This window comes from Sporothrix brasiliensis, assembly GCF_000820605.1.
Source record: "Sporothrix brasiliensis 5110 chromosome Unknown Cont20, whole genome shotgun sequence".
NCBI classification, from domain to species: domain Eukaryota; kingdom Fungi; phylum Ascomycota; class Sordariomycetes; order Ophiostomatales; family Ophiostomataceae; genus Sporothrix; species Sporothrix brasiliensis.
The window spans coordinates 3,611,075-3,635,889 of record NW_024467139.1 but is presented as its reverse complement, the minus strand read 5'-3'; the positions used below and the strand labels follow the sequence as shown (position 1 = coordinate 3,635,889).

General features: G+C 53.6%; 5 protein-coding genes across 5 annotated transcripts; 4 read left to right on the top strand and 1 right to left on the bottom strand.

Moving 5' to 3' along the window:
- Positions 1 to 505: 505 nt before the first annotated feature.
- SPBR_07693 (26S proteasome regulatory subunit N12) lies at positions 506 to 1,387 on the bottom strand (the record flags this gene model as incomplete). The annotated part of the gene is made up of 1 exon (XM_040765947.1): positions 506 to 1,387. One exon carries the CDS (start codon positions 1,385 to 1,387, stop codon positions 506 to 508), a length of 882 nt encoding a protein of 293 aa, XP_040616966.1.
- Positions 1,388 to 5,627: 4,240 nt separating this feature from the next.
- Positions 5,628 to 9,071, top strand: SPBR_06464 (chitin synthase activator; the record flags this gene model as incomplete). Its single annotated transcript, XM_040764720.1, has 3 exons — positions 5,628 to 5,710; positions 6,171 to 8,988; positions 9,060 to 9,071. The coding sequence occupies 3 exons, from the start codon at positions 5,628 to 5,630 to the stop codon at positions 9,069 to 9,071; spliced, it is 2,913 nt and encodes a 970-aa protein (XP_040616965.1).
- A 1,039-nt stretch (positions 9,072 to 10,110) lies between these two features.
- SPBR_06417 (regulator of nonsense transcripts 2) lies at positions 10,111 to 13,901 on the top strand (the record flags this gene model as incomplete). Its single annotated transcript, XM_040764673.1, has 4 exons — positions 10,111 to 10,129; positions 10,390 to 12,536; positions 12,598 to 13,344; positions 13,428 to 13,901. The coding sequence occupies 4 exons, from the start codon at positions 10,111 to 10,113 to the stop codon at positions 13,899 to 13,901; spliced, it is 3,387 nt and encodes a 1,128-aa protein (XP_040616964.1).
- A 4,731-nt stretch (positions 13,902 to 18,632) lies between these two features.
- On the top strand, positions 18,633 to 20,708 carry SPBR_06833 (chitin synthase d; the record flags this gene model as incomplete). The annotated part of the gene is made up of 1 exon (XM_040765089.1): positions 18,633 to 20,708. The coding sequence occupies one exon, from the start codon at positions 18,633 to 18,635 to the stop codon at positions 20,706 to 20,708; it is 2,076 nt and encodes a 691-aa protein (XP_040616963.1).
- A 1,211-nt stretch (positions 20,709 to 21,919) lies between these two features.
- On the top strand, positions 21,920 to 24,491 carry SPBR_06639 (heat shock 70kDa protein 4; the record flags this gene model as incomplete). Its single annotated transcript, XM_040764895.1, has 4 exons — positions 21,920 to 21,932; positions 22,031 to 22,092; positions 22,270 to 22,301; positions 22,388 to 24,491. 4 exons carry the CDS (start codon positions 21,920 to 21,922, stop codon positions 24,489 to 24,491), a joined length of 2,211 nt encoding a protein of 736 aa, XP_040616962.1.
- Positions 24,492 to 24,815: the final 324 nt, after the last annotated feature.

Below are 24,815 nucleotides of genomic sequence, written 5' to 3'. Positions count from 1 at the left end.
GGTATATCGAGATAGTTTCTACTGTTTTTACTTTGGGCGTGCATTTTTCGAAACGCAATTTGTTTTTTCGTACTTACGAATATTTTTTTCTTCTTCACATTTCGCTATAATGCTCCCCGCGTGCTATTTTTTATTTTCCGTGCTCATAATGCGCCTTTATTTTGCTTCGTTTATTTTCTCTATAGTTGCAGCCATGGTGGGCTCATCACCAACAAAGGTGCGAGCGGCGAGAGGGTCGACAGAAACTTCAAAAGCCATCATTGGGGCGTTGTGGTTCGGCTTTGTTTGCAGATGTACGGAATTTAGCTACGTGAAAAATATAAAACTATCCAATACGACTTCATTTGTGATTTTGTCACTGGCGTTACCGCTTGGTGTTTGTAGAAATTGATGAACCTTTCTATGACGAAAACTGGCTATAATACAGAAACGCACCAGGGGCCAACAACGCTCCCTTTCGTTGTCTCGCTCTGTCCGCCCATGCATGTGATATGAGACCCTTCTCTTAGACAATCGTCTCCAACTGCCGTGCGTAGCCCAGCACATTCTCAATCACCATTTGACTGACCTCCTTCTCAGCCGGCTCTTGTGTCAGGCCGTCCACGGCTGTGACGGTGCCATCTGGAGCAGGAGCGTGGGGTGCGCCGCCAGCGGTGGCGGACGCTGCCGACGGGAAGTAGATCTGGCCGTCCTTGACGGTCCAGCCACGGTGGCGGGCAAACTCGACAACGGCGCCTTCGGAGTCGAGGAACAGCAGAGACTTGGTGGAGCTCAGGGGCAGCGACGGGTAGGCGCGTTCACTGCTGGAGGCAATCTCGGAGCGCACCTGCGATGTGAGGATCTCGGAGAAGACGCTGTACTCCTCGCACGGCTCCTCGCCCTGCTTCATGGCCTTCCACACGCGGTCGTAGCTGCCCTCCATCAGCCACCGCTCAAGGCGGATCGGGTAGCCCAAGTACCGGTCGTCCTCGGAGCCGGCACCCTCGCGCGTGCTGATGCTCTCCAGCTCCGAGTGGAACTCGCCGTACCGGCCTTCGGTCAGCAGCAGCAAAAGGTAGAGGCCGGTGACCTTGTTGCGCTCGGCCACGTTGGGCGGCAGAACGGCGCCGGGCAGCGCGTAGAACGGCGCCAGCTGCTGCACGTAGCGCGTGAACGCGTCGGCGTCCTGGGCGCGGATGCTGCACAGAGCGCCCTGCTCAAAAGCCTCGCGGGCGAGGGCCAGCACGGAGGCGGGGACGGCGCTGCCGCTGTCGTTGGTCAGGGACGGTGTCAGGGCGCCCAGCTGCAGCAGGGCCAATTTGGCCTTGGAGAGCAGCTTCGCCTGCTCCGGGTAGGTCCGCGAGGACTTGAGCTGGTTCAGGATCTGAGTGAGCTTGCGTTCCGCCATGGTAGGTGGTATGGGATGGTTGTGATTCAGGCGTAGTGGCGATGGGAGCTTCGAGAAGAGGGCCACGGAGTTGTGGACGGGGAGGATGCAGTCGTGGCGGGTCCACGTCGCTGTCTGTGTGGTGTGTGTGTAGGAAGTATGGTAGCACGCTGTAGTCGGTATTTTTGTCAATTGTCTAGTGAGGGGACCTCGTGCATTCGCTCAGATCGTGATCGATCATCAGGTTGTTTGCGGGCCACTCAAACTACGTTGGCTGGCTACCAGCAGGCTGCATGAGGCTGACGAAAGAAGACACCCCAGGCCAGAGCACAGTGGGCGGAGAGTGTCACAAATTAGTAATCATATCACGTGCGACTTTCTCCAGTTAGGCGCCACTTAGCCATAGTTGACGTCTCTAAGCTCGTTAGCAAGAACCAGTCACTGCCAGATGCGACATCCGTCGTTCAGTATTTTTCGCGTCCAGTCCGTCGTAATCATTGCTGGAGATTGTGCATTGTATGTGACCGGCTATGAGCGTTACCAATGATGTATTTGTTGAACAAATTACTTTTGCACTGCTATCTTGGTTGATAGGTATACTCTTGGGTTCTTTCCAAAAGCGGGAAATATGCATAGGGACTGCGACGATTCTGTGTTTTTCTTTATGGGACCGCTTCGCAGTGCGACCTGCATTAACTGGTTAACCATGTCATCGCAACTTTCAATCTCGCGTCGCATCATTCGTATCCGTACGAGGCTGGGGTCTTTGCTCATCGAAAGTCCAATGGAGAGTGTCGGGCCTCATTTGTTGCTTCCCCAAGGCTGACAGCGCCTCCCCTTAGTGGCTTGGAGTGAGCCTACACTAAGAATGGCAATCTAAGCTGATTGCTACATGGACGGAGTAATTACAGTCGTTGTCATTCACTAGACTGTCTGCACGGCCAGCTCAGGCTCAAACGCAGACTAGAAGTACCAGTGAAGTCGATCCGGCGTGGCCAACTGACAGGGCGCTAGATGTCGGCGAGACATAACAGCTCGAGATGTTTGGAACTCCCAGATGCAATGGTGGAGTCCTATGCATGATGCATCTTTCGAAGTGCGGCAAAGCCACAGTGCTTTTCGAGAACCATATGCGAGAGAATGCCCGGAAAGCATCCAAGACAGCACGAGACCGCCGGCGTACGGCTGATTCGGGATATGACCTGTCGTGGAGCGGAGAGGGGAGGGCTGACAACAGACAAGTTGCTTGTTCATTCTTGGCGAAACGACCTTGAGATGGAGAGCGATGCTGGAAGCGATACCCAACTTGCCATCTGCATATGGAGCCGTCTGTTGTTGGGCAGCATGGCAGCACGCGCCATGCGCAGAACAAACGGCATCTTATCTCACGTGTGGTGCGTACGCAGGGATGTGTGCGGTGGATCTTTACCGTCGCTTGTCGACTTAAGAACGAATACTCAAGGCCTGAGTATCGTCTTCGCTGGCCGGCGGATGAACAGGAACAGCGACAATTGCGAGATTCCTTCTTGACTTTTTTCTGGTCGCCAGCCGAAAGTCGACAATTTAGACTCCTCGCATCTGTCGCGACAAAATAAGCTTTTCCTGGTCAGGGAATTCTGCTGCACATCCCAAGCAAGGTCATAGGTCATTGCTTGTTAGATAAATGTCACCTTGTCAAATGCAGACGTAGTCTCTGTATTCTGTACAGAAGTACTGTCGTACTGTAGCGTCATGAGTGTTTCTTCAAATAGCATGAAATCGTGGCTGAGCCCTCCTGACAGATTTCCAAAACTGCCCGCCAAATCCTGAAGCGGCTGTGTGATCAAATTAACTCGTGGAGCTGTTGTTGGGGTTCAGGATACTTAGAAGATTCAGTGTGGCCAGAGACCCGAGAGACCCGCCCGGATGGGAGCTGCCGCTAACCGCAGTGCAGCAAGCAGAGCTCGAAAAAAAAAGGTAAAATGAGTTCCCGCCGTCCTCCCGCCGTTGCAATGGCGCCAGTGGGCGTCACCCTGCACCGTGTTCTCTGGTGACTTGGCTGGCCCTGGCCCTTCTGGCTTTTGTTATGTGACCGACTTTCCTAGGACTATGTGAGCTCAGGCCGTTGCACATTGAAGAAGGACCGCTGTCGAGGCGCATTCCTTCCCGCTCGCCTCGTTTGCACCTGCCCACCGTAGCTTGCGTAACAGTGACTGCCTCCTCTCCTCTTCTCGTTTTTCGCATTGCTTTTTGTTCGCGCTTGCCAAGATAATCTCCAGTCACGACCGCGCCTGCCACTGAACCGTGAATGCTCCGTAGTGGGGGCGTTATGAGGGGAGAAACGAGGTTGTCCCACTCAGGTGCAATCAAAAGGGCGCCGCCGGAATTCAAAGAATGCCTGCAAGGCAGGCTGTGAAGGTCCCATCGTCGCGACAAAAAGCAGATTATGGTTGTGGCTCAACCCTTCGCCAAAAGTTCCTTGTCGTTTTGTCCGTCCCCTTGGTCGATCCTGCTCTCTTCGGCATAGCCCATTCGAGCCTTCCCCTCCAGAGGCCTGGAGAGTGCTATTTTCGATAATTTAAGTAGGAACAAGCAACCACCCCTCCGAGCACTCCTTCGCTTTTGCCTCGCAAACCTCAAACGCCCCATCCAGAAGCTGCTTCTCTCTCACATCGATTCCCCCCCCCCCCCCCCCCGCCGAAGTCTCGGCATCTGTTTGTTTGTTGTCCGGGTGTATACTTCACTACAACAAAGCAACTGTATCGCCTCGTCTCTTGGCCTTGCCTTGTGGCCCTCTTTTTCTCACTCGTCCTCACGTGCCGCACGGCGTCTTACGGAATTCTCACATTCGGACGGGCCCCCTGTGCTTGGTTTTGTGCCCTTTTCCGCAGTTATATCTCGTCCAGCCTCCGCCTCCTCCGCCTCCTACTCTTCATCTTCCTCCTTCTCTTCCCTCCGCCTCCCGTCCTTTACTTTACCGCATGCTGCATAAACCGTCACAGTCCCGACATCCCGAACCATGCTCCGCGCATAAATATTGCGAGCCTTGCGTGTACCGCTACATCGCCTTCCTTGAACTTGGACCAAGCACGGAGCACTGGTACCTGGTATTACAAAGTATCTGAGCCGTCGTACCTGCAGGGCATTGACCATTCGTGTCCACCTCCACCTGGGGTTGTGTTCTAGCTAGGCGGATCTTCGCGCGACCTGAACGTGGGAGCGTTCCCCTTTTTTCTACCGGCCGGGTTTGCCTTCGTCTCTTCCGTTTTTTATTTTATTTTATTTTTTTATTTTTAAAGCCACAAGGCAGCGCCCGCTAGGAAAGTACAATGTCGAACCCACAGTACGCGCGTCAATCCCAAGGGGGCGATCCGAGCAACAGCACCTCTGGTAAGCAAGATCCTACGTTTTTATTTGTACCTGAGCCAACAGGCGACTGTTGAGCGAATGGACGGTGGAGATGAAGCAGTCGGCACATTGGATGCAAGAATGGGACGTGGTGCACAGAACCGGGAGCAGGAAACAGGAATCAGCAAATAGCAAGCAGAAGGCATCAGTGGCGACACAACACTCTTCCGCACACATACGACGGTCGAATCTGCAAAGGGAAAACACGTGCAGGCGAACCCAAACGGCACACCACGAGCCAGCTATCAAATGACGACCTCCCAAACCGAAACGTCGCCACTCTACAACGACGTCAGGGACACGGCAACTCTGCGTTTCAACGGCCAACATGGCATCCAGCTTCGGGTTGCATTGGGCTAGATCGGACTTGCAACTGGCTGGGACTTATTAGCCCCTTACTGTGGGCAATTGGACACCCACATACGAATCCAAAAGAGGCAGCAGCTTTACGACCTGGCATAGCCGAGCAAGTTCCCCTCATCAGTTTACGAAGGGCGGATACGACAACCTTATTGAACCTCTTTTCTTCTACGCACACTGCCTCCTTTTTATTTCGTTGTCATATTTTGACAAGGATACGGACATTGCCTGGGACTCGTCTCTCTCCCAGAATCCCACACAACCACGGCACGCCGAGCGCCAACCTTGCTCTACTTCTCATTTCTTTCCATTTTGCCTGCCACCACTCGCTTTTGTTGCTCGTTGCCTCGTCCGCCTTGCGCTTGCTCCTACTTCCACGCCTCAGCCGCATTGTCGCTCACCGGATGCCGTGTGCGGCGCCTCTTCAACGTCTTGGCTGACAGACTCGATCCTTACTGTTTCTATTTTTGCAGGACCCTCAAAACCCCGGCCAAATCAACTTGTCACTTCCGAAATGCCCAAGCTCGAGGCTACCTTCGTGCCTGGTGGCTACGATGACTACTACATGCCAGAAGTTATCGCCCCCTCCCCTCAAAGGTATGTGCCTCTCCTACCTCGAGTTTTGAGTTGAGTTTTTGCTTCTTCTGCACTTCATATGATGTCCACGGACAACTGTTTGTCGTCCGACGCATCCTGTCCCTGTTCCTCGTTTGTTTTCCAGATCCCCACTCCCGCCGTCTTTCATCGTTCTTTGCATCGTTCCCTTAGCTCCGTTTGCGCCTGGACTTGCAGCGTTGGCGTTGCCGTCCCATCCATTTGTCCTTACCCCTCCCCCCACCATCAAGCGCGTTGTCAGGCGGGAGAGGCCCGGGCAAAGTCAAAAGTCCCTGGCAGGGCCCGGTAGTGGCATAGGCACAAAAACAGCGCCAACGCCAGCGCCAACGCCAACGCCAACGCCAGCCCAGTAGTGAACGACAAAGGGACACTAGGCAAAGCTTTCAAGGGGAAACCTGGGAAACTTGGGAAACTGACTATTTGGTGCTTTGCCCGGCCGCAGGGTGATGCCCGAAGTGCCTCAAAACATGCAAGACGGCCTTCAGCGAATGGAACTCGAAGCTCGACAGCCCTCCAACCTTCCCACCACCGCGACCGCCGCCGAGCTCGACAACGCCCCTGCCACCCGCCAGGTCCCCTCGCAGCAACACGGACGCGAACCGTCCTTGTCTACCTACGTGAGCGGAAAGCCCGCTGCTGACATCGCTGATATTGCCAAGCCGGCCGGGCGTGGCGCGTCTCCCGCTGCCAATCAGCAAGCGCCGGCCGAAGGCTTCAAAGCGTTTGCCCAGGACAAAGACGGCGATATGGCGTCAAACTTTGAAGTGCCGTCTTTCTCGCCGTTCCCGCGCATCAGCCAGGGGAATGTCCCGCCGAGTGACGACGAGAAGGAGCGAATCCTCTACAACGCGCGCCAGGAGGTGCTGAAGTCCAACAATGTGGCCGTGCAGCTGGACTGGGCACTGGACGTATTGTCGTGGGTGGAAATCTCCCAAGAGGCGCATGCGCGCGATAACAAGGACCAGGGCAAGCGGCCGCAGACCCCGCGGATTGAACACGAACTGCGTCTCGACGCCATCAACATTGTGGAGTACCTGTCGTCCCAGAACCACCCACAAGCCCTCTTTTCTCGCTCGAAATGGCTCGAATTTGGAAAGTTCGGCTTCCGGCAAGACAGGAACGAGGCCTTCTTGGGTTACATGAATGCCGCAAGCAGGGGTTGGGGTCGTGCAGAGTACCGCATGGGCATGATCTACGAAAACTCCAATGACATTAAGAAGGCCCTGCAGCATTACAACCGCGGCCTGGAGATGGAGGATTCGGCCTCCTCCTACCGACTGGGCATGATGAACCTCCTCGGCCAGCACGGCCACACCAAAGATTTCAGTACCGGACTCGAAATGATCCGGTCGGCGGCCGATACATCTGACGAAGAGTCCCCGCAAGGCGCCTACGTCTATGGTATGCTCATCTCGCGCGAGCTTCCCGACATTACCATTCCGGAGGGCATGCTGCCATTTGATGTCGCCCAGGCGCGTCAATACATTGAAAAGTCGGCCTATTTTGGGTTTGCCAAGGCTCAGCTGAAGATGGGTCAGGCCTACGAGCTCTGCCATCTTGGCTGCGATTTCAACCCGGCTCTGTCACTCCACTATTACGGCCTGGCTGCTCACCAGGGCCAGCCCGAAGCTGCGCTCGGCGTGAGCCGCTGGTTCCTCTTCGGCTACGACGGTGTCTTCTTGAAGAATGAACAGCTGGCGTTCAAGTATGCCCAACAGGCAGCCGATGCCAAGCTTGCCACGGGCGAGTTTGCCATGGGATACTACTACGAGATTGGTATCTTTGTGCAGAAGGATTTGCGCGATGCTCGCTCGTGGTATGAGAGAGCGGCCGAGCATGGGAACCAGGATGCTATCAACCGCCTCGAAGGCCTGAGCCAGGCAAAGACGCTCACGAAGCAGGACCACGAGACGACAGCGCTTACACGTATCAAGTCGAAGCACGGGTCAATGCGTGGCCAGCGGCCAGAGCGCTTCGGCAGCCGCCAGAAGGATGTCGCCGCGGCGCTTCCCACGCTTGCCGAGTCCACGCCAAACCTCCCCACCGAGTCTGCTCCGCCCAGCTCGTCCTCGCCCGACTACCGCCCCCCATCATCACACAATATCTCACCTGCGCAGCGACCAGTCCAAGACACGCCAGGCGCTGCTCGGCCTCCTGCCTTTTCTATCAACATCGACCAGAGCAGCGTGGCTATCCGACCCAAGTCAACAGCACCATACCCCGTGGATGACAAGCCTGCACCTCTGAACCTCGCCCGACCAAAATCAACAGCACCGTATCCCGACGACGGGCCGGGCGGGCGTGCCCCACTCTCTCCCCACTACAACCCCCAGATTCGTGCGAGCAACGGCCAGCAAGCTGCCGATCGGCCGTTGAGTGCTTTCGGCATCCGCCCCACAAGCATGAACCCGCAGGGTGGGCCGCGCCCGCTTCCCGTGTCACAAGCAACTGGTAACCTGGCTCCGGACCAGCGTCCCTTCTCAGTCAACATCCCTGGAAGACCCCTGGACAATGATCCGCGCGGCCGTATCACATCTGCTGGCTGGGAGCCGCAGATTCCCACCGGTGGCTACCGCGGTACAAGCCCTAATGCACCCCAGGGTCGGGCGGACTACAACGATTCGTACGATTACGGACACCAACAGCAACACCCGCAACCCCCGCCCCACCAGCAAGCACCAGCCTCTGCCCGTCTCTCTGGCGGCATGCCGTCACAGGCGTCGGACAACTCCCGTAACCGTTTGTCAAAGTCAAATCCGAATGCGAATCCGTCTGCGTACGGCGCGGCACAGACGGGCAATCCGGCCGCGCAACCCGGCCGTGACTATGGCCCAAGGACATCTAGCCGGCCAGTCTCCAATGTCTACCCTGGTCCCAGTAGTGGTACACCCCGGCCCGACCGGATTGACTCGCTGCCATCGCAGGTACAGGGCGGCCACGGCCACTATCCCAGCGGTGGTGGCGGTAGTGGTCCCCAAATGTACAAGAATCGGCCACAGCTGGCAGAACATGGCCGCCAAAGCGCCCCTCCCGCCCAGATGAGTGGTGGCGGTGGCATGGGCCCAGGCCCAGGCCCAGCCACTCGCCCTGTGTCGACCGCACCTCCACCGCGCGTTTCAAGTGCCGCACCGCAAGCCGCCCCGGGGAAGGCTGCTCGTCCTTCAGCTCCGGCTTCCGCGCAGGCGCCAAAGCCTGTCAAGCAGGGTCCAGCAACCTTCGAGGAGATGGGTATTCCTCAGGGCAAGGGCGACGACGACTGTGTAAGTTTCTTAGTTTCTTACTCTTTTCACCCCCGGCACCATGCACCTGACGCTGACATTCCTTTGTATAGGTTATCATGTGAGAAAAGATATCTTGTCCCCCGTTCACGGATGATATTTATCTACTATTAAAGATCTTCCCTTGGAGATTTGGTGCAAGTATATGGCTATTGCTGGCCGTTTGCGTTGGCCGTCTCTTTTTATTGGCATTTAGAGCTTGGGTGACTTGTTAGCACTCTTTATACTTCTCTTCTAGATAACATTTGTTTATCTTTTTTGTTTCTTGGAAGCAACTGTGTAGTGCCTACTACTTGGCTATTATGATCCCTTCGATGGGCCTTATGAACGACTTGACATGAAAGGCGTGGGACAAGACGGATGCATGTCAAAAACTTTCAGCACATTTTATTTTTCGTTGTCATTCCATCTAGGAATCAGGCTGCGGCCGTTACTTAATGTACATTGCGAGGCAAAAGCCATTCATAAACGGAACGATTTAGCCCCGTCTCAAACGACTTACTCAGTGACTACTCTGTAAGCCCTCCAAATGCCCCGTAAGTGATGTCGCTGTAGTGAGTAATTGGCGATATAACGGGCAAACCAATAATCCGGAGGTGGGGCTTTGAGACGGTGAGCGATCGCTCGTTCACACGGGTGGTTGACAGCGCAATCAGTATCAGTCCATAAATGACCAAGACAGGCAAGTGCTTCCAGGAGCTGTTGCAGAAGGATAATTATCTACTACTGTTTTTTTTGTCGCGAAAATAGAAAGACCGACCCACGACCACAACATAGAATCTTGAGACGCAACAGACACAAACTCTAGATCAGACCTCTCCGAATTCGTCACATTCTCTCGCCACCGGTACAGAAGCTCGGACTGCGACCGGCACAGAACGAGCTTGCCGAGACCGACCCCTAGGCTGTCCGCAGCCAACGAACCCCATGCCTACCACATCGGGCGGAGTGCTCTGTTCCCTGCTTCTCGACCTGACGGTCCCGTAGCGATTTCGCCTTCGAACAACAAACAATACATACTGCACAGAGAGTCGATACACGGCGAATGTTTGAGCTGCGAGGCGTCTTTCTTTCCCACAAGCGACACTGGGACTGTGGCCGATCATGGATCGCGCCAAGAAACGTATGTTGGGCAACCTGGACAGCCACGATCTTACCTTGTGGGACGCTGCGCTGTTGCTGCCATGTTGGGTTCTTCAGTGAAATGTGCTGACAATAGTGGTTACCTGTTGCAAGGCCAATTGCGCGCGTTGAATGAACGCGCTTGGGATGGAGAGATAGGTAAAACGACCTTGATTACTTTTTTTTTTTTTTTTTTTTTTTTTTTTTTTTTTTTTTTTTTTTGGTTTGACCTTCCTGGCGGCTACTGACGTGGGTAACAAGGTCTCTTCGCCGTGAACAAGTCCCTCGACTCGTCGTTGAAAAAGAACACCGCCTTTATCCGGCGACTACGAACGGCCATTTCCTCTTCGACCCTCAGCTCCCTCCTGCAAGAAATCGCGTCGCTCAGCCTAAGCAAGTACCTGTCCGAGATCGTTTCCGCATGCTACGAAGGACTCTCGCGCCTCAAGACCCCGGCCGACATTGAAGCCGGCGTCGAGATTGTATCGGCCCTCCACCAGCGTTTCGGCCCCGCCGACTTCACTGAATACCTAGGATGGCTGTTGGGTAAGGGAATGGCGCCGCCCGACAAGAATCAGCTCAAGACGCTATCGGCTGAAGCTCGTGAGAGGGACGAGAAGGAGCGTCTTACTCTGCAGCGGGTTCTGCTGCGAATCGTCACGGAGCTATGGCTTGTGGGTGTGCTCCGGACACCGGAGGATGTCAATCGGCCGGACGATACGACCAAGGGCGCCATTGGTAAGACCACAGAAGTCAAGTTCCGCACCAGCACCTCGGCCAAAGGCAACTCTACGGAGCCCTTCCCCCTAGCTGTTCTCAAAGACCTTCTCGGCCACGACCGCGATCACACGAATCTGCCGCTTCTCGTTACTTTTGCCAAGACCTTCAGCTGGGACATTTTGGGCACGAGCGGTGTGAGTTCCGAGGATCGGAAGGACGATGGCGTCAATGGTGGCCTCAGGACGGAAACTAGTGAGCATGCTGCTACCGACAAAGGAGACAATGAGCTCGACGGCGAAGACAATGATACGACCAACCCGGGCGACGAGGGTTCAGGTGCACCGGGTGACTCTTCGAACACGACCGCGACTGGCGATTCGCCCATTGCACCTCCAGAGCTCCAGGAGAAATTCAGAAACATCCTCACTCGATACTTTGAAGACGTCAAGGGACACTTGGTCCGTGACCAAAAAGCCATCTCCAGCCAGTCCCGCCGCAACGCAGAAGCCTATGTTAAATCGGGTGAAGTCTTTGAGGACCGCCAATCCCATTTCGAAAAGCAAGTCAAGGCCCAGGAACGGTTGGTTTCCAATGCCCAGGTCATTGCCGACATCATCGGTGCCGAAATGCCTGACCTCAAGGACGGTGACGATGGCCATCTGGCTGCTGGTGGCTCGATTGGCATTGTCAAGGCTGGCGATTATTCCCGCGGCCAAGGCGAAGGATCTGGTATCTGGGAGGACGAAGAAGAGCGCCGCTTCTACGAGAACCTTGTGGATCTCAAGGGCAAAGTTCCTGCCATTCTGCTCGAGGACGGCAAGAAAAAGAAGACTGACAGCGACGAACAAGTTGGCAAAAAGGTCGATCCCGCCGTCGATGGTGTAGAATCGTCCAAGGCTGCCGAGGTTTCAACCGCGGCGGCACCCGCCGACGACGACCAGTCGACGTCAATCGTGAATAAGAGCATCGGTGCCCAGGTTGACTCAATTCTTCTTCGACTTCCCGATTTGACAAACAAAGAAGCCATCGATCAGACTGCTATTGACTTCTGTTTCCTCAACTCCAAGGCATCCCGAAACCGGCTTGTCAAGGCACTGACCGAGGTGCCCAAGGGCCGCAGTGACCTCCTGCCTTGTTGGTCCCGCCTCGTTGCCACCCTCGGCCAATACATGCCTGATATACCCAAAGGCTTGGTTGAATATCTCGATGCAGAATTCCGTAGTCTGCAGCGGCGCAAGGAGAAGGACTTTCTTGGCCCTGTGCGGCTCAGCAACATCCGCTACTTGGCCGAGCTGACCAAGTTTGGCATCGTGCCAGAGCATGTTGTGTTTCACTGCCTCAAGGTCAGCCTTGACGATTTCTCGCGTATGAATATTGAGATAATATCCAATCTCCTCGAAAACTGCGGCCGATACTTGCTGCGCAACCCGGAGACGTCACCCCGAATGTCATCGTTTTTGGAGACGCTCCAGCGGAAGAAATCAATGCAGCACATCGGGCAGACGGAACGCATGCTCATCGAGAACGCTGTGTACTACGTCGATCCACCAGAGCGCACGGCGGTCCAGCAGAAAGAGAGAACACCTATGGATATTTTCATCCGCAAGCTGGTCTATGTTGATCTGTGCAAGCGCAATGCGAATAAGATTCTAAGGCAAATCCAAAAGCTGCACTGGGAGGAGGCAGAGGTACGCGACGCCCATTGGAAAGAAATATTCGTGTTTATTGTTTTTCTAACGCAGCATCTAGGTCGTTCACACTCTACGCAAGGTGTTTTGTCGCCCTAGCAAAGTCAAGTACGGGAACATCCACCTTCTTGCGGGTCTCCTTGGTGCTCTTTACCGGCACCATTCGGCTTTTGTCATTGACATCGTCGACGACGTGATCGAGTCGATTACTTTTGGTTTGGAGCAAAACGACTTTCGGATGAACCAGAAGCGACTGGCCGAGGTCAAGTATCTTGGCGAGTTCTACACGTACCGTCTGCTTGAGCATCCGGTCGTCTTTGACATGATGTATAGAATCCTGACTCTTGGCCATGGTGGTCCCCCCGCCCCTGGTCGTATCAATCCCATTGATCTTCCGGATGAGTACTTCCGTATCCGGCTCGTTGCTACTCTTCTTGAGACTACCGGAACGTACTTCAACAAGGGTGCAGCTGGAAAGAAGCTGGATTACTTTCTGTCTTTCTTCCAGTACTACATCTTTACGAAGAACCCTCTTCCCATGGACATTGAGTTTATCGTTCAGGACATATTTGCCCTTCTTCGGCCTCAGTGGAGACTGGCAACGAACTTTGACGACGCTTTCAAAGTGTTCCAGCTTGCCGTGGCCCAAGACCAGAAGGCCACCGGCGCCGACAAAGTGGTGGAACAATATGACGGGGCGGCATCTGACGACGAGTCGTCGGAAGATGAGATCGACAACGCCGACGACCTAGCCGTTGGAGATGCGGAGGTCGACGACGATCTGTCTTCGGTCGATGAGGTAGGAGAGGTACGTTGCATTTGTTACTGGAAACCATGATTTAGGCTTTTTGTTTTTTTACACGCACTGACCATTTTTGTTGTTGCGCTTAGGACGATGGTGATAGACAAGATTCCGATGATCACAGCGAGTCTGAAGACGAAGAGATTGTTGTGACGCGTGAGGAGGAGGAGATTGATCCCGAGGACGAGGCCGAATTTGAACGCGAGTACGCTAGGATGATGGCAGAGAGCTTGGAGACACGCAAATTCGACCGGAAGCCCATGTTCGACGTGGCTCTCCCGGTGCGCCAAAAGACCCGCGAAGCGACATCCACTGCTACTGATACAAACGGCGGTGCTGGAAATGGGGACGACAACGCCCCGTCATCAACAATGGCGTTCTCTCTCTTGACAAAGAAGGGTAACCGCCAGCAAACTCGTACGCTGGAGCTTCCTTCCGACTCTGAGTTTGCGGTAGCTATGAGAAACCAGCAACAGGCAGAAAAGGAAGAACAGCAGCGCATCAAGAACCTGGTCCTGAATCTCGATCTTAGAGAGAGTGACGAGACAGATGGTAAGGCTTGACACTTTTTTTTTGACGTCTGTAATTGTTCAAATGCTTATTGTTATTTTCTGTGCACAGGCCACGAAAAGCCCTCGTCCTACTTTCACAACCGTTCAGACAGGGGCGGCAAAGACCGCACACAGCGTGTGCGGAAGCTGCAACTTAGCGACGTTGATTGGTATGTGTCGCCAATGTCCCCAACTTTCCAATAAGACCGATGCCGGCCTAACCAACGTCTTTCTGCCAGTAGGACTTAATACGATATCATCTTCGGATTGAATCGCTCCTTTTAAAACCTCAGCTCTCGCCCACGTCGTCGGTGGCACAATCTAACGGAGTCTTGGGCCGCAACGCGGACATAGTTGCACAAACTGGTCTTGAAACGTCTCTCTGAAATGGCCTGAGCATCTTGTTTTGGATGCTATGCCGTCCTGGCATATCGCCCATCACGACAGCAAGAGAACCGGCTAAGTATCGACCAGCGAGGGATTGCCGTTCCAGCAGATGAACAGTAGGCGCAGTGACCGTATCGTCAGATGACATATTTCACGACGAATAGCTCGCCACGTCGGCGGTGAGCCCTTGTTGGCCTCGTTTCAAACTCCAAGTCATGGAATGGCGCGCAGTATGTCAAAGTAAGACCGGAAACAATTTCTCTTTGACGACGGAGCAACATAATTTGCTACGACACGAGGAAGAATGAATACAATAGTGCCTGCGAAGTACCCACGTTCCCAATCCAAGTCATGTCGTCGGCGTAGATTGAGTTCCTTGTACAGTTTACACAACTTGTTGCAACTCGTTGCATTTTGCTGGAAGTAGATTTAATGGCTCTCGTGTGATCTGGACCATCCACTCTCGGAAAGAGATACGCTACGCTCCGAAATAATATCTAGAGCTTGAACGGTAGAAAACATAAAGGGCAAAGCCCACTGCAAAGGAAAGAACGGCTCTGGCAATTATCACGTGAATAATATTTCGAAGCACGGAAGTCTCCATGTTGACAGTAAACAGTGTCTCCTGTTCGTGGGCTCCTACATCGCCCCTTCCGTTCGAGTTGCGCAACGTGAACCGCCTCTGCATCTTCGTGGCAGGTGCGCTTCAGACCGCGATTTTGAGCCACGGAGTTTGCGGTCACTTCTACAAATAGCCACACCTATTAAACCTGATCCTGGTAATTTGTGCCACGATTCACCAGTATACGCATCCGATTTGTGACTGCAATTTATCCTAATTGCCCCTTCCCACGAGATCCCGTCGAACATCTCTCCGTCTGCTTTTCGGGCAAATTTGGTGGGTCATCTTCAATTGACTCTACTTATTCGTTATATTGCGGTTACGCGTCTTCCACGCTTTCCATTTTTGCCAAGGTGAGACCGGATGAGGAAGATAGGGAAAGAGCGAAGGTCGATTGAACAGATTGAAACGGAAAGAGCGTACCGCTTAGTGACCTGGGTCGCTCCTGCACGTATGTTTGTAAAAGACTGTTTGGACATCCGAACAGGTGAATGCAAAGCTGCATACACGACTCTCGCGCTTCCTTATTGCCTTTTCTGTACGACTGTCGTTCCCCATCTGCCACATCACGAACTTTACAGAAAAGACCAAAAAAAGATAGTACAAGCTGTCTTCCTCCGCCCCGACACTTCCACCATCTCAATTCTTTCAACATCTGTCCTCGTTCAGGGCTAGCATCGCAGTTCATGATACGAGCCTCATTACTAGACCCGGCAGTCGGCTCCGTCCAGGAGGTCGCGAAAGCCTGCTTCTCGCCCAGAGTGTAATTATTTCCACTACTCTCTCGTTTACTCCGTCACCCACTGCCCAGCGGATTCTTACCTATGAACCAGCCATCCATTCAGCCTGTATAGCAGCTAAGTATGCTCTTGGATCTTTTTTGAACCGTTGGACACTTTACTTGCCCCCCGTCCAAATGAAGCTACCATCCAGGACCGCACTGCCGCCTTGGGCTATGTTGTTTCCATCTCCATCTCTGCCGTTTTTCCTGCACGCCATCGTCTCGCTACTTCCTGTGACCTATAGCCTCTTTCTTTGGCCTTTTTGCAATCATCCCGCTTATTGTCTGTTTCCCAGTGCCGTCTCGGTTTTCCTGTTCTAGCGGCCACTCGGGAGCATTGACTCGTTGCTAACGCTTTTGTCGCTTTCGGCCAGATGAACCACAGTGGATCGCCACGATCTAAGAGGGCTCAAAATATGGAGTCAGCGAGGACGGGAGGATGAGCGAGCATATTGCGACGACGAATAGCCTCATTGACAGCGAACAAATCTTAGGAAAAGTCGAGAGCTACTGCAAAAGCTCACAGAGAGCCTATTCTATCCTTAAGTGGTTATATGCACAGCTTCTTTCGTGGACAGTTGTTTCCTTAGACCAAGTTGATACTCGTCATCGCCGGCCTCTCCCTATCCCGTCTTTTTCCTCCCTTCTCGCTTGGCCGGCCGCCCGTCACTGTGTTTCTGAAATTTTTGTGTCAACCCTGCTATTCGCCTGTTCTCATGCACTGGTTCGTAACACTCTGATTCTTCTTTCCTTCATCATCTCCACAACGGGCCATAAACGCCACGCGTTCCTCTTACTTCTCTCATTGCATCTTTGCTCGATCTCGTTTATACGACCCGGTTGCCCGACCTCTATTTCCTGATACTGTGTTCCTTTCTATCTCCTAATTATACCTTTTCAACTCGTGGCCTCTCTTCTCCTTTTACATCTCAATACTGATCTTATACAATCCAACGTCTCTTCAGTACTTGGTCAGTGTCCGCATCAAGAGGGCAAGGGAGACTTTAACCGAGCCAGAGAGACACAACATCAGTCGACTCGAAGACGCCCTGATTTCCTGAATTATCGTACGGTCGTACTTGCGTTACGCAAATACCAACACTGGCACCTTTTGTCACTCCTACCACAGTGCCACAGCTTCATGCGCAGCATAGCACGATTTCCGCTGTGTTGACAAACGACTAGTCACGAATGCGACCGCGCTGAGAATTTAACACGAGCCTAAGTGTGCATATTCTGGATCACGATATTCTCTCGCTTACCAACAATCGTGCTCCCCGTCGCATATGCACTTTGCTGGTTTCGCCTCGACACTCCTATTCCACAAGCCCCTGGTACTGTTGCACGAACTTTCGTGTTGTTTTTCTCGACTTTTCCTCGACTACGATCCCCCCACAGCAAGCCCTTTGCTATTGTCAACCCCTGTTTTTACGACACATACCACATCGTGTATATCCTGGTTGCCTTGTTCCACCCGCCACGCTCTGCAGGTAACCGGTTGTTGCCTCCTCAGTGTAAACTTCCCAGCAAGAAGTACAGGCCAACAATCCGCGGCGAGAAAGAGTAGGAAAGTCCAATCTACCACGGATCATCGTCTTCGTCCTTTGATTTTGCAATTGCAGTCTCTGGGCCTATTATTAAACAACTTCATCGGACTTTACTCCACACGTTCACGACCTGCGAACAGGACTACAAAAAAGGCACTACTAAGCTTTGGGACCGGATGGCTGCATGACAACGCATTTTCGTCATTTTTCACACCCCCTTACAACTGCGTCCTATTTTGTCCGTCTCCTCTCCGAACACCTGTCTTAAAATAACAACATTTTTGCCGCATACTTGTCACCTCTCGATACAAATAGGTGTGGCCCCGCCAGCAGCTGAGGCTTTGCCAAAGCTGTTATAGAGGGCCATCTCGGCGACACCAATGCGCATTGGCAACCTCAATACGTCGTAATTGCAACCTGGGCTGGTCCTTCAGTGAAAGAAAATGGCGACAAACATTGACACCCCGTGGCCAATCCACGACGTGAGTATTCCCAGTCCAACTTGATGCCGTCTTGATACTTCGCTAACAATTCCTTGACCAGATTGTCTACACCGCTATTGTCGGATTGGTTATGGTCGCAGCCTGTCTAGAATGGTTCTTATGGATTGCTGCTTTCCTATATTGCTTATGGAAAGTGTTCCGGAAAGCTGAGCATTGGACGGTCAATGTCCTAGCTATCATTGTTGGACTAGCGTTTACATTATTACGGTTTGTTGTCTGCCCCTGACTTTTGATGTCCCAACAGAGACAAAATACGCTAACACAACCCATTTCCATTGCAGGTTTATCTTTTTGCCCATTATGATCGTGACGCTTCCTCTGCCTTCTGCCGTTGTGCGAATGTGGCCTGCCGGTATGGTCTCTGTTTTACAGTGGTTTGCATTCTGGAGCTTTGCAGGCCTCTTGACTGTTCCATGGCTATTCTGCATCTACCAGATCGTCACACACCAATTGGGACGAACAAAGAGAATCAAACAAGTCCTGGACGAAATATCGGCACCAAAGGTCGTTGTCGTCATGCCGTGCTACCGGGAAGAACCTGAAGTCCTCATAACAGCAATCAACTCTGTTGTCGAGTGCGATTATCCTCCATCATGTATCCACGTCTTCTTATCATTCGACGGTGACCAGGAGGATGAGCTTTATCTCAACACGATCGAAAAACTAGGGGTGCCATTGACCCTTGATTCATACCCGAAAAGCATTGACGTGACCTACCACTCGGCACGCGTCACCGTTTCCCGTTTCCCGCACGGTGGGAAAAGGCATTGCCAGAAGTCAACATTTAAGCTCATCGACCGCGTCTATCAGCAATACTTGAAGCGGAACGACAACTTGTTCATACTTTTCATCGATTCCGATTGCATCCTTGACCGCGTATGTCTTCAAAATTTCGTCTACGACATGGAACTGAGCCCCGGTAACCGACGCGACATGCTAGCCATGACAGGTGTCATCACATCCACGACTCAACGTCACAGCTTGATTACGCTTTTGCAAGATATGGAGTACGTGCACGGCCAGCTGTTTGAGCGGACAGTCGAGTCTGGCTGTGGTGCTGTCACTTGTCTTCCAGGCGCACTTACGATGCTGCGCTTCTCTGCATTCCGACGTATGGCCAAATATTACTTTGCCGATAAAGCTGAGCAGTGTGAGGACCTGTTCGACTTTGCCAAGTGTCATCTTGGCGAAGACCGTTGGCTCACACATCTGTTCATGATCGGTGCCAAGAAGCGGTATCAGATCCAGATGTGCACGTCTGCTTTCTGCAAAACGGAGGCCGTCCAGACGGTCAAGTCACTTATCAAGCAGCGCCGCCGCTGGTTCCTAGGTTTCATCACCAATGAGGTGTGCATGTTGACGGACTGGCGTCTCTGGAAGCGATATCCTATTCTGATCCTAGTTCGCTTCATGCAAAACACAATCCGAACAACTGCCTTACTCTTCTTTATCATGGTGTTGGCACTCATGACAACATCGAAGAAGATAGCCGACCTGCCGGTGGGGTTTATTGGCGTGTCCTTGGGTTTGAACTGGGTCTTGATGATCTACTTTGGCTTCAAGCTCCGTCGGTTCAAAATCATGCTTTACCCGCTCATGTTCATTCTCAACCCGTTTTTCAATTGGTATTACATGGTATATGGTATCTTCACGGCCGGCCAGCGAACATGGGGCGGCCCTCGGGCTGATGCAGCCGCCGCCGACGGGGAGAAGACGACAGTGCAAGAGGCAATTGAGAAGGCTGAGGAGCAGGGCGACGATCTCAATATTGTCCCGGAGACGTTTCTTCCCGCTGCTGAGGTTCAACGCCAAAAGAGTGGCAAGCGATTGGCTGTTACAGACGGAAAATCTATATCGGGTCCCGGTGGGCGCTTGGTCGTCACTTCAGGTGCCAAAGGACTGGACGCGGCTGCCATTGCTTCCATTGGTGATACAGGTGTGTCTCGGGCGACAGCAAATACTTCTCAGTTTGGCAGACCCGATACAGTCGGCGAGGGTAGCTATTTCGAGAGAAAGAACGCACCCCAAAGCGGGTTTCCCTTGTCGCAGGATCAACAAGGCAACGCAAACGACGAAAATACCGTTAACCGGTCCAAGAGTGGCCGGGTCATGTTGCAGCCACCGGACAAGATCGATGGCATGTTCTCTGCCCCGGAGCGGTCGTCAACCGGCTGGTATCATTATCCGGACGACTCGCTGATCAGTCTCAATCTTCTCGGCCAGTCGTCGCCATCACTTCTCAACAACAATGGCAACTACCTTGGCAACAGAGGGCGGAACAGCCCGTACATCACGCTACACCCCCGGGACTCGTTTGAGAGTTTCTTATCAAACAACACAATTCCGGGAGGCAGTGGCGGTGGACACAATAACTCCGTCTATATGCCACGCCGAGTGGAAAGTATCATGAGCGATGAAGACCGTCGGAAATATGAAATGGCCCAAGCGAGCCAGCTGAGCTTCCCGGGCACGACTGTCACGGGTACAACGACCGCGGCAGGCCATCATCTTCTTGGTATGCCTTCACCAGGCCAGGTGTACGAGTACCGTTCAGACGCAGAAATGCAACAGGCCGGTTTCTACACGGACGCCGAGGTGGCTGCGAACACGGGCGACGCGCATGGCCACAGAGAGGTCAATAGCCACCATTTGGCGCCTCGACGCCCCGACCACAGAAGGCTAGCCAGCAATGACAGCATTGGCTCACGGCACTCTGCCTCGCGCTCAGTTTCCGCTGCATCCTCACCGGACCTTCAGCCACAACCTACCATGTCAGCTATGCCTCCGCACTCTCCCTTGAGCGGGGGCGGTTCGCTTACACAGGTAGGCTCGGCCGTCCGTCCTAGCCCGCTTGGGCGCCTCGGCTATATAGCGAGGTCTCCAAGCAGCGAGGAGGAGAGAGACGCAGACGACCAGAGCGCTGAAGACAAGGGAGCAGACGACGCCAAGCTACAGGCGAATCTATCGCCTCCTCGCTGAGGAAGGAGAGGAGACAGTGAAGAGTGACCTGTGGTCCAGGGGGGGCCATCATGCATCATTAAGACTGACAGGTGGCGTGCGCGCGTGAATAATTAGCAGAGGACCGTCAAAGGAAACAAGTTAAAAGCAGTTCAAAGATGTAAGGGCGCCTGATGTTTAATACTTTGTGCTATTTTTGCGCTTAACTATTAAAACATCCCGTTGTAGAAAACTGCATAATGCGATTTATAAAAAGAGTCCAGCGCTTTCACTGTTGAAGCCCAATGAGAGATGCGAGTATGTCGTACAACGCGCAGTGGAAGGTACCTTGACGCGACTTCGCTTGTAGTCGAATTGGGAAGGCGGTGAGCCGCCCACGTTGTTTTTCTTCAGGTGAATCAGAGTTTTGCATGCTAAGAACTGTAGGAAGTTGCCCCTCCTACCCTGCGCCTTCCCCGTTGCTAGGAACATCTCGAAGCTTCTTTACGCTTCTTGGCCCAACTGCTATTTGTTGCCCTGGAACAAGGCTGGGCATCGCTATCATCAACAAGCATCCCACGCTTTGGCTTTTCGCAGTTTGGACTTTCGCATACTTTTCTTATTTTTTTTAAAAAAACTCGTTGTCTTTGATCTCTTTTCCTCTTTCGAAATCAGTGTCATCAACTTTTTTCCCATTCTTTCTATTACCGAGCCTGAGTTTACGACAAAGGTACTTCTGAGGTACAACCCACACCAAAGAGTAGCTTCTTCTGAGTTGCCCCTCCGTCGCTCTTGCCGCCTCCTGCTCTGTGTGGACGCTTTTATTCTGCCCTGTCGCTCCTTCCCCTCCCCCTCCAAACGGACAGTTACGGGGGTAGAAACGCAGAGAAAGAGAAGGAGCAACCAAGGCGAAAGCCAGCAACGACCCCACTATTATTATCCAACCTAGCGGGCAGCCGCCTTCTTTCCTCTAGTTTTTTTTTTCTGCTTCCCAAAAGCGACCGCAGACGACCGAGAGATACATAATAAAGGTGTCCAAAAAAAGGTTTTCCTCTGATTACACCCTACCGCATCTCTACTCTGCCATCGTAATCACCGAATTGTCCTCACCCTCTCCCAACGGACCTGGTACGACCCATCGCAAACGAACCCCTCTCTCTCTTCACCTGCCGTTCAGATCACAATTGATCTAAGCTCGCCCATCCCACCTTCATCAACACCTCTCCCGGCCGTTTCGCATATACTCGCCCATCATGAGTGTTGTCGGTAAGTCTTGACGCCTAGGCCATGCCCCGGCATTCCTGTCGCACTTCCGCTGCTCCCGGGAGGCAGTTTGCTATTGCGGTCCACTAACAATGTCACAGGTGTTGATTTGGGCACCATGAACACGGTGGTCGCCGTGGCCCGCAACCGTGGTGTCGACGTGGTAAGTTATTCGTGCCTTGTCCCGTTGTCGTTCGATCGTTCCTTTTTGCTTCTAGCCAGCGTTGTGGCACAATAACAACGTTGTCACCGCCTGACCTCTGCTTCTCCGACTGTTCCCTCGCCCTACTTTCGCTTCGCGGCCCAACAAGCTTTGCTAACTACCCGTCCCTTTCTGTAGATCACCAACGAGGTGTCCAACCGCGCGACTCCGTGAGTCTATACCCCATCCTGGCTTACTTCCCTACTCGGGATGCATTCCCCTCCGGTCCCGACTCTGTCTAACATGTTTCTTTTAGTTCTCTCGTCGGCTTCGGCCCCAAGAACCGCTACCTCGGTGAGGCCGCCAAGACACAGGAGATCTCCAACCTGAAGAACACCGTCTCTTCTCTGAAGCGCCTTGTCGGCCGTTCCTTTAAGGAGGCCGACATCCAGATCGAGCAGCAGTACATCTCTGCGCCTCTCATCGACGTCAATGGCGAGGTCGGCGCTGAGGTTTCGTACCTCGGCAAGAAGGAGCGCTTCTCTGCGACACAGCTGCTGGCCATGTTCATTGGCAAGATCAAGCAGTCGACCGCCGACGAGATCAAGGTCCCTGTCACAAACTTGGTCTTGAGCGTGCCTGCTTGGTTCACCGACCGTCAACGCCGCAGCCTCATCACAGCCCTCAACATTGCCGACCTGTCGGTGCAGCGCCTGCTGAACGACACCACTGCCGCCGCCCTTGGCTACGGCATTACCAAGCTTGACCTGCCCACCGGTGACGAGAAACCCCGCCGTGTCATGTTCGTCGATGTCGGTCACTCTACCTTCACCGCCTCGGTCGTCGAGTTCCGCAAGGGCGAGCTCACCGTCAAGGGCACTGCATTTGACCGCCACTACGGTGGCCGCGACTTTGACAAGGCCATTGTCGACCACTTCCAGAGGGAGTTCGTCGCCAATCCCAAGCTGGCCGTGGACATCAACACGAACGCTCGTGCTCGTGCTCGTGTCCTGGTCGCCGCCGAGAAGCTCAAGAAGATTCTTTCCGCCAACCAGACCGCCCCCCTGAACATTGAGATGCTGATGGAAGACAAGGACGTCTCCACCTCGCTGTCCCGCGCCGACTTCGAGTCGCTGGTCGAGCCTCTGCTGTCCCGAACCACCGTGCCCCTGATGCAGGCTCTGGCCGACGCCGGCCTGTCCAAGGAGGACATTGACATCGTCGAGGTCGTTGGTGGCGGTTCCCGTGTCCCTGCCATCAAGGAGCGCATCCAGGACTTCTTCGGCAAGCCGCTGTCCTTCACCCTGAACCAGGACGAGGCTGTTGCCCGGGGTTGTGCTTTCGCCAGCGCCCTGCAGTCGCCCATCTTCCGCGTGCGCGAGTTCGCCGTGCACGATGTTGTCTCCTACCCCATCGAGTTCACCTGGGAGAAGGCCAACGATATTCCCGACGAGGAGCCGAACCTGGTTGTCTTTGGCAAGGGTAACGCCATGCCCTCCACCAAGGTCCTGACCTTCTTCCGGAAACGGCCTTTTGACCTGGAGGCCCGCTACTACGAGCCGCAGGACATCCCCGCTGGCATGAAGCCGTGGATCGCTCGCTTCTCCGTCAAAGGCGTCAAGCCCACTATTGGTGGCCCCGACGACTACATGACTTGCAAGCTGCGTGCCCGCGTCAACCCTGACGGTGTCCTAAATCTGGACAGCGCCTACTCTGTCGAGGACCAGGAGGTCGAAGAGGAAATCAAAGAAGAGGAGCCGCCAAAGACGGACGACGCTGCCGCTCCAGCAGGCGAGGCTATGGACACGGACGCCCCCGCGGAGGAGGTCAAGCCCAAGACCCGCAAGGTCCGCAAACAGGTCCGCAAGGACAACCTGCCGGTCGTCTCGGCTGCCAACGCTCTGGAGCAGCCCGCCGTTGAGGATGCCAAGGAGAAGGAAGGCAAGATGACTGCCAACGACAAGCTCGTTTTCGACACAGAGGAGATGAAGAACTCTCTCGAGTCCTACATCTACGACGTCCGCGACAAGCTCACCAAGAGCGACTCCGGCGAGGAGGAATACGATGGCATCTACGTCAAGTTCTCCAGCGACAGCGACCGGGAAAAGATCCTGGCCAAGCTGACCGCCACCCAGGACTGGCTCGAGGATGATGGCTACGACACCACCATGTCCATCTACCGCTCCAAGAAGGAGGAGATCAGCGCTCTTGTCGGCCCCATCCACCAGCGTTGGTGGGAGCAGAACGAGATTGAGCGCCAGAAGCTGGCTGCTGAGCTGGCCCAGAAGGCCGCCGCCAAGAAGGCGACTGAGGAGGCTGCCATTGCTAATAACGCGGCCAACGGTGACCCCAACGCCCCGGATGCCGAGATGCCCGACGCCGACCCGGCTAAGAACCCCACGATTGAGGAGGTCGACTGAATGGCAGACGGTGAAATGTAGATAACGAGAAAGAATTCTGACGATAAAAAACCGATTTAGATCATGAAGGAACAAAGGGAAGGATAGTGACTTTTGTGTGTTTTTTTTTAATCTTTTTTTGATGGATTATTGCTTTCCATCTTCATTTTCTGTTGTTTTCATGCGAGATAAATTTGAAACGAGGTTTTTTTTTGTTATTCACAGTGTGTTTATTGTATTGGGACATTTTTGCCTAACAACGGCCACGCATAAAATCGTCACACCAACCATGGCCAAGCGAGGGCACCACTCTTTCGCGATAATTTCAAGAAATGTTTTAGAAGG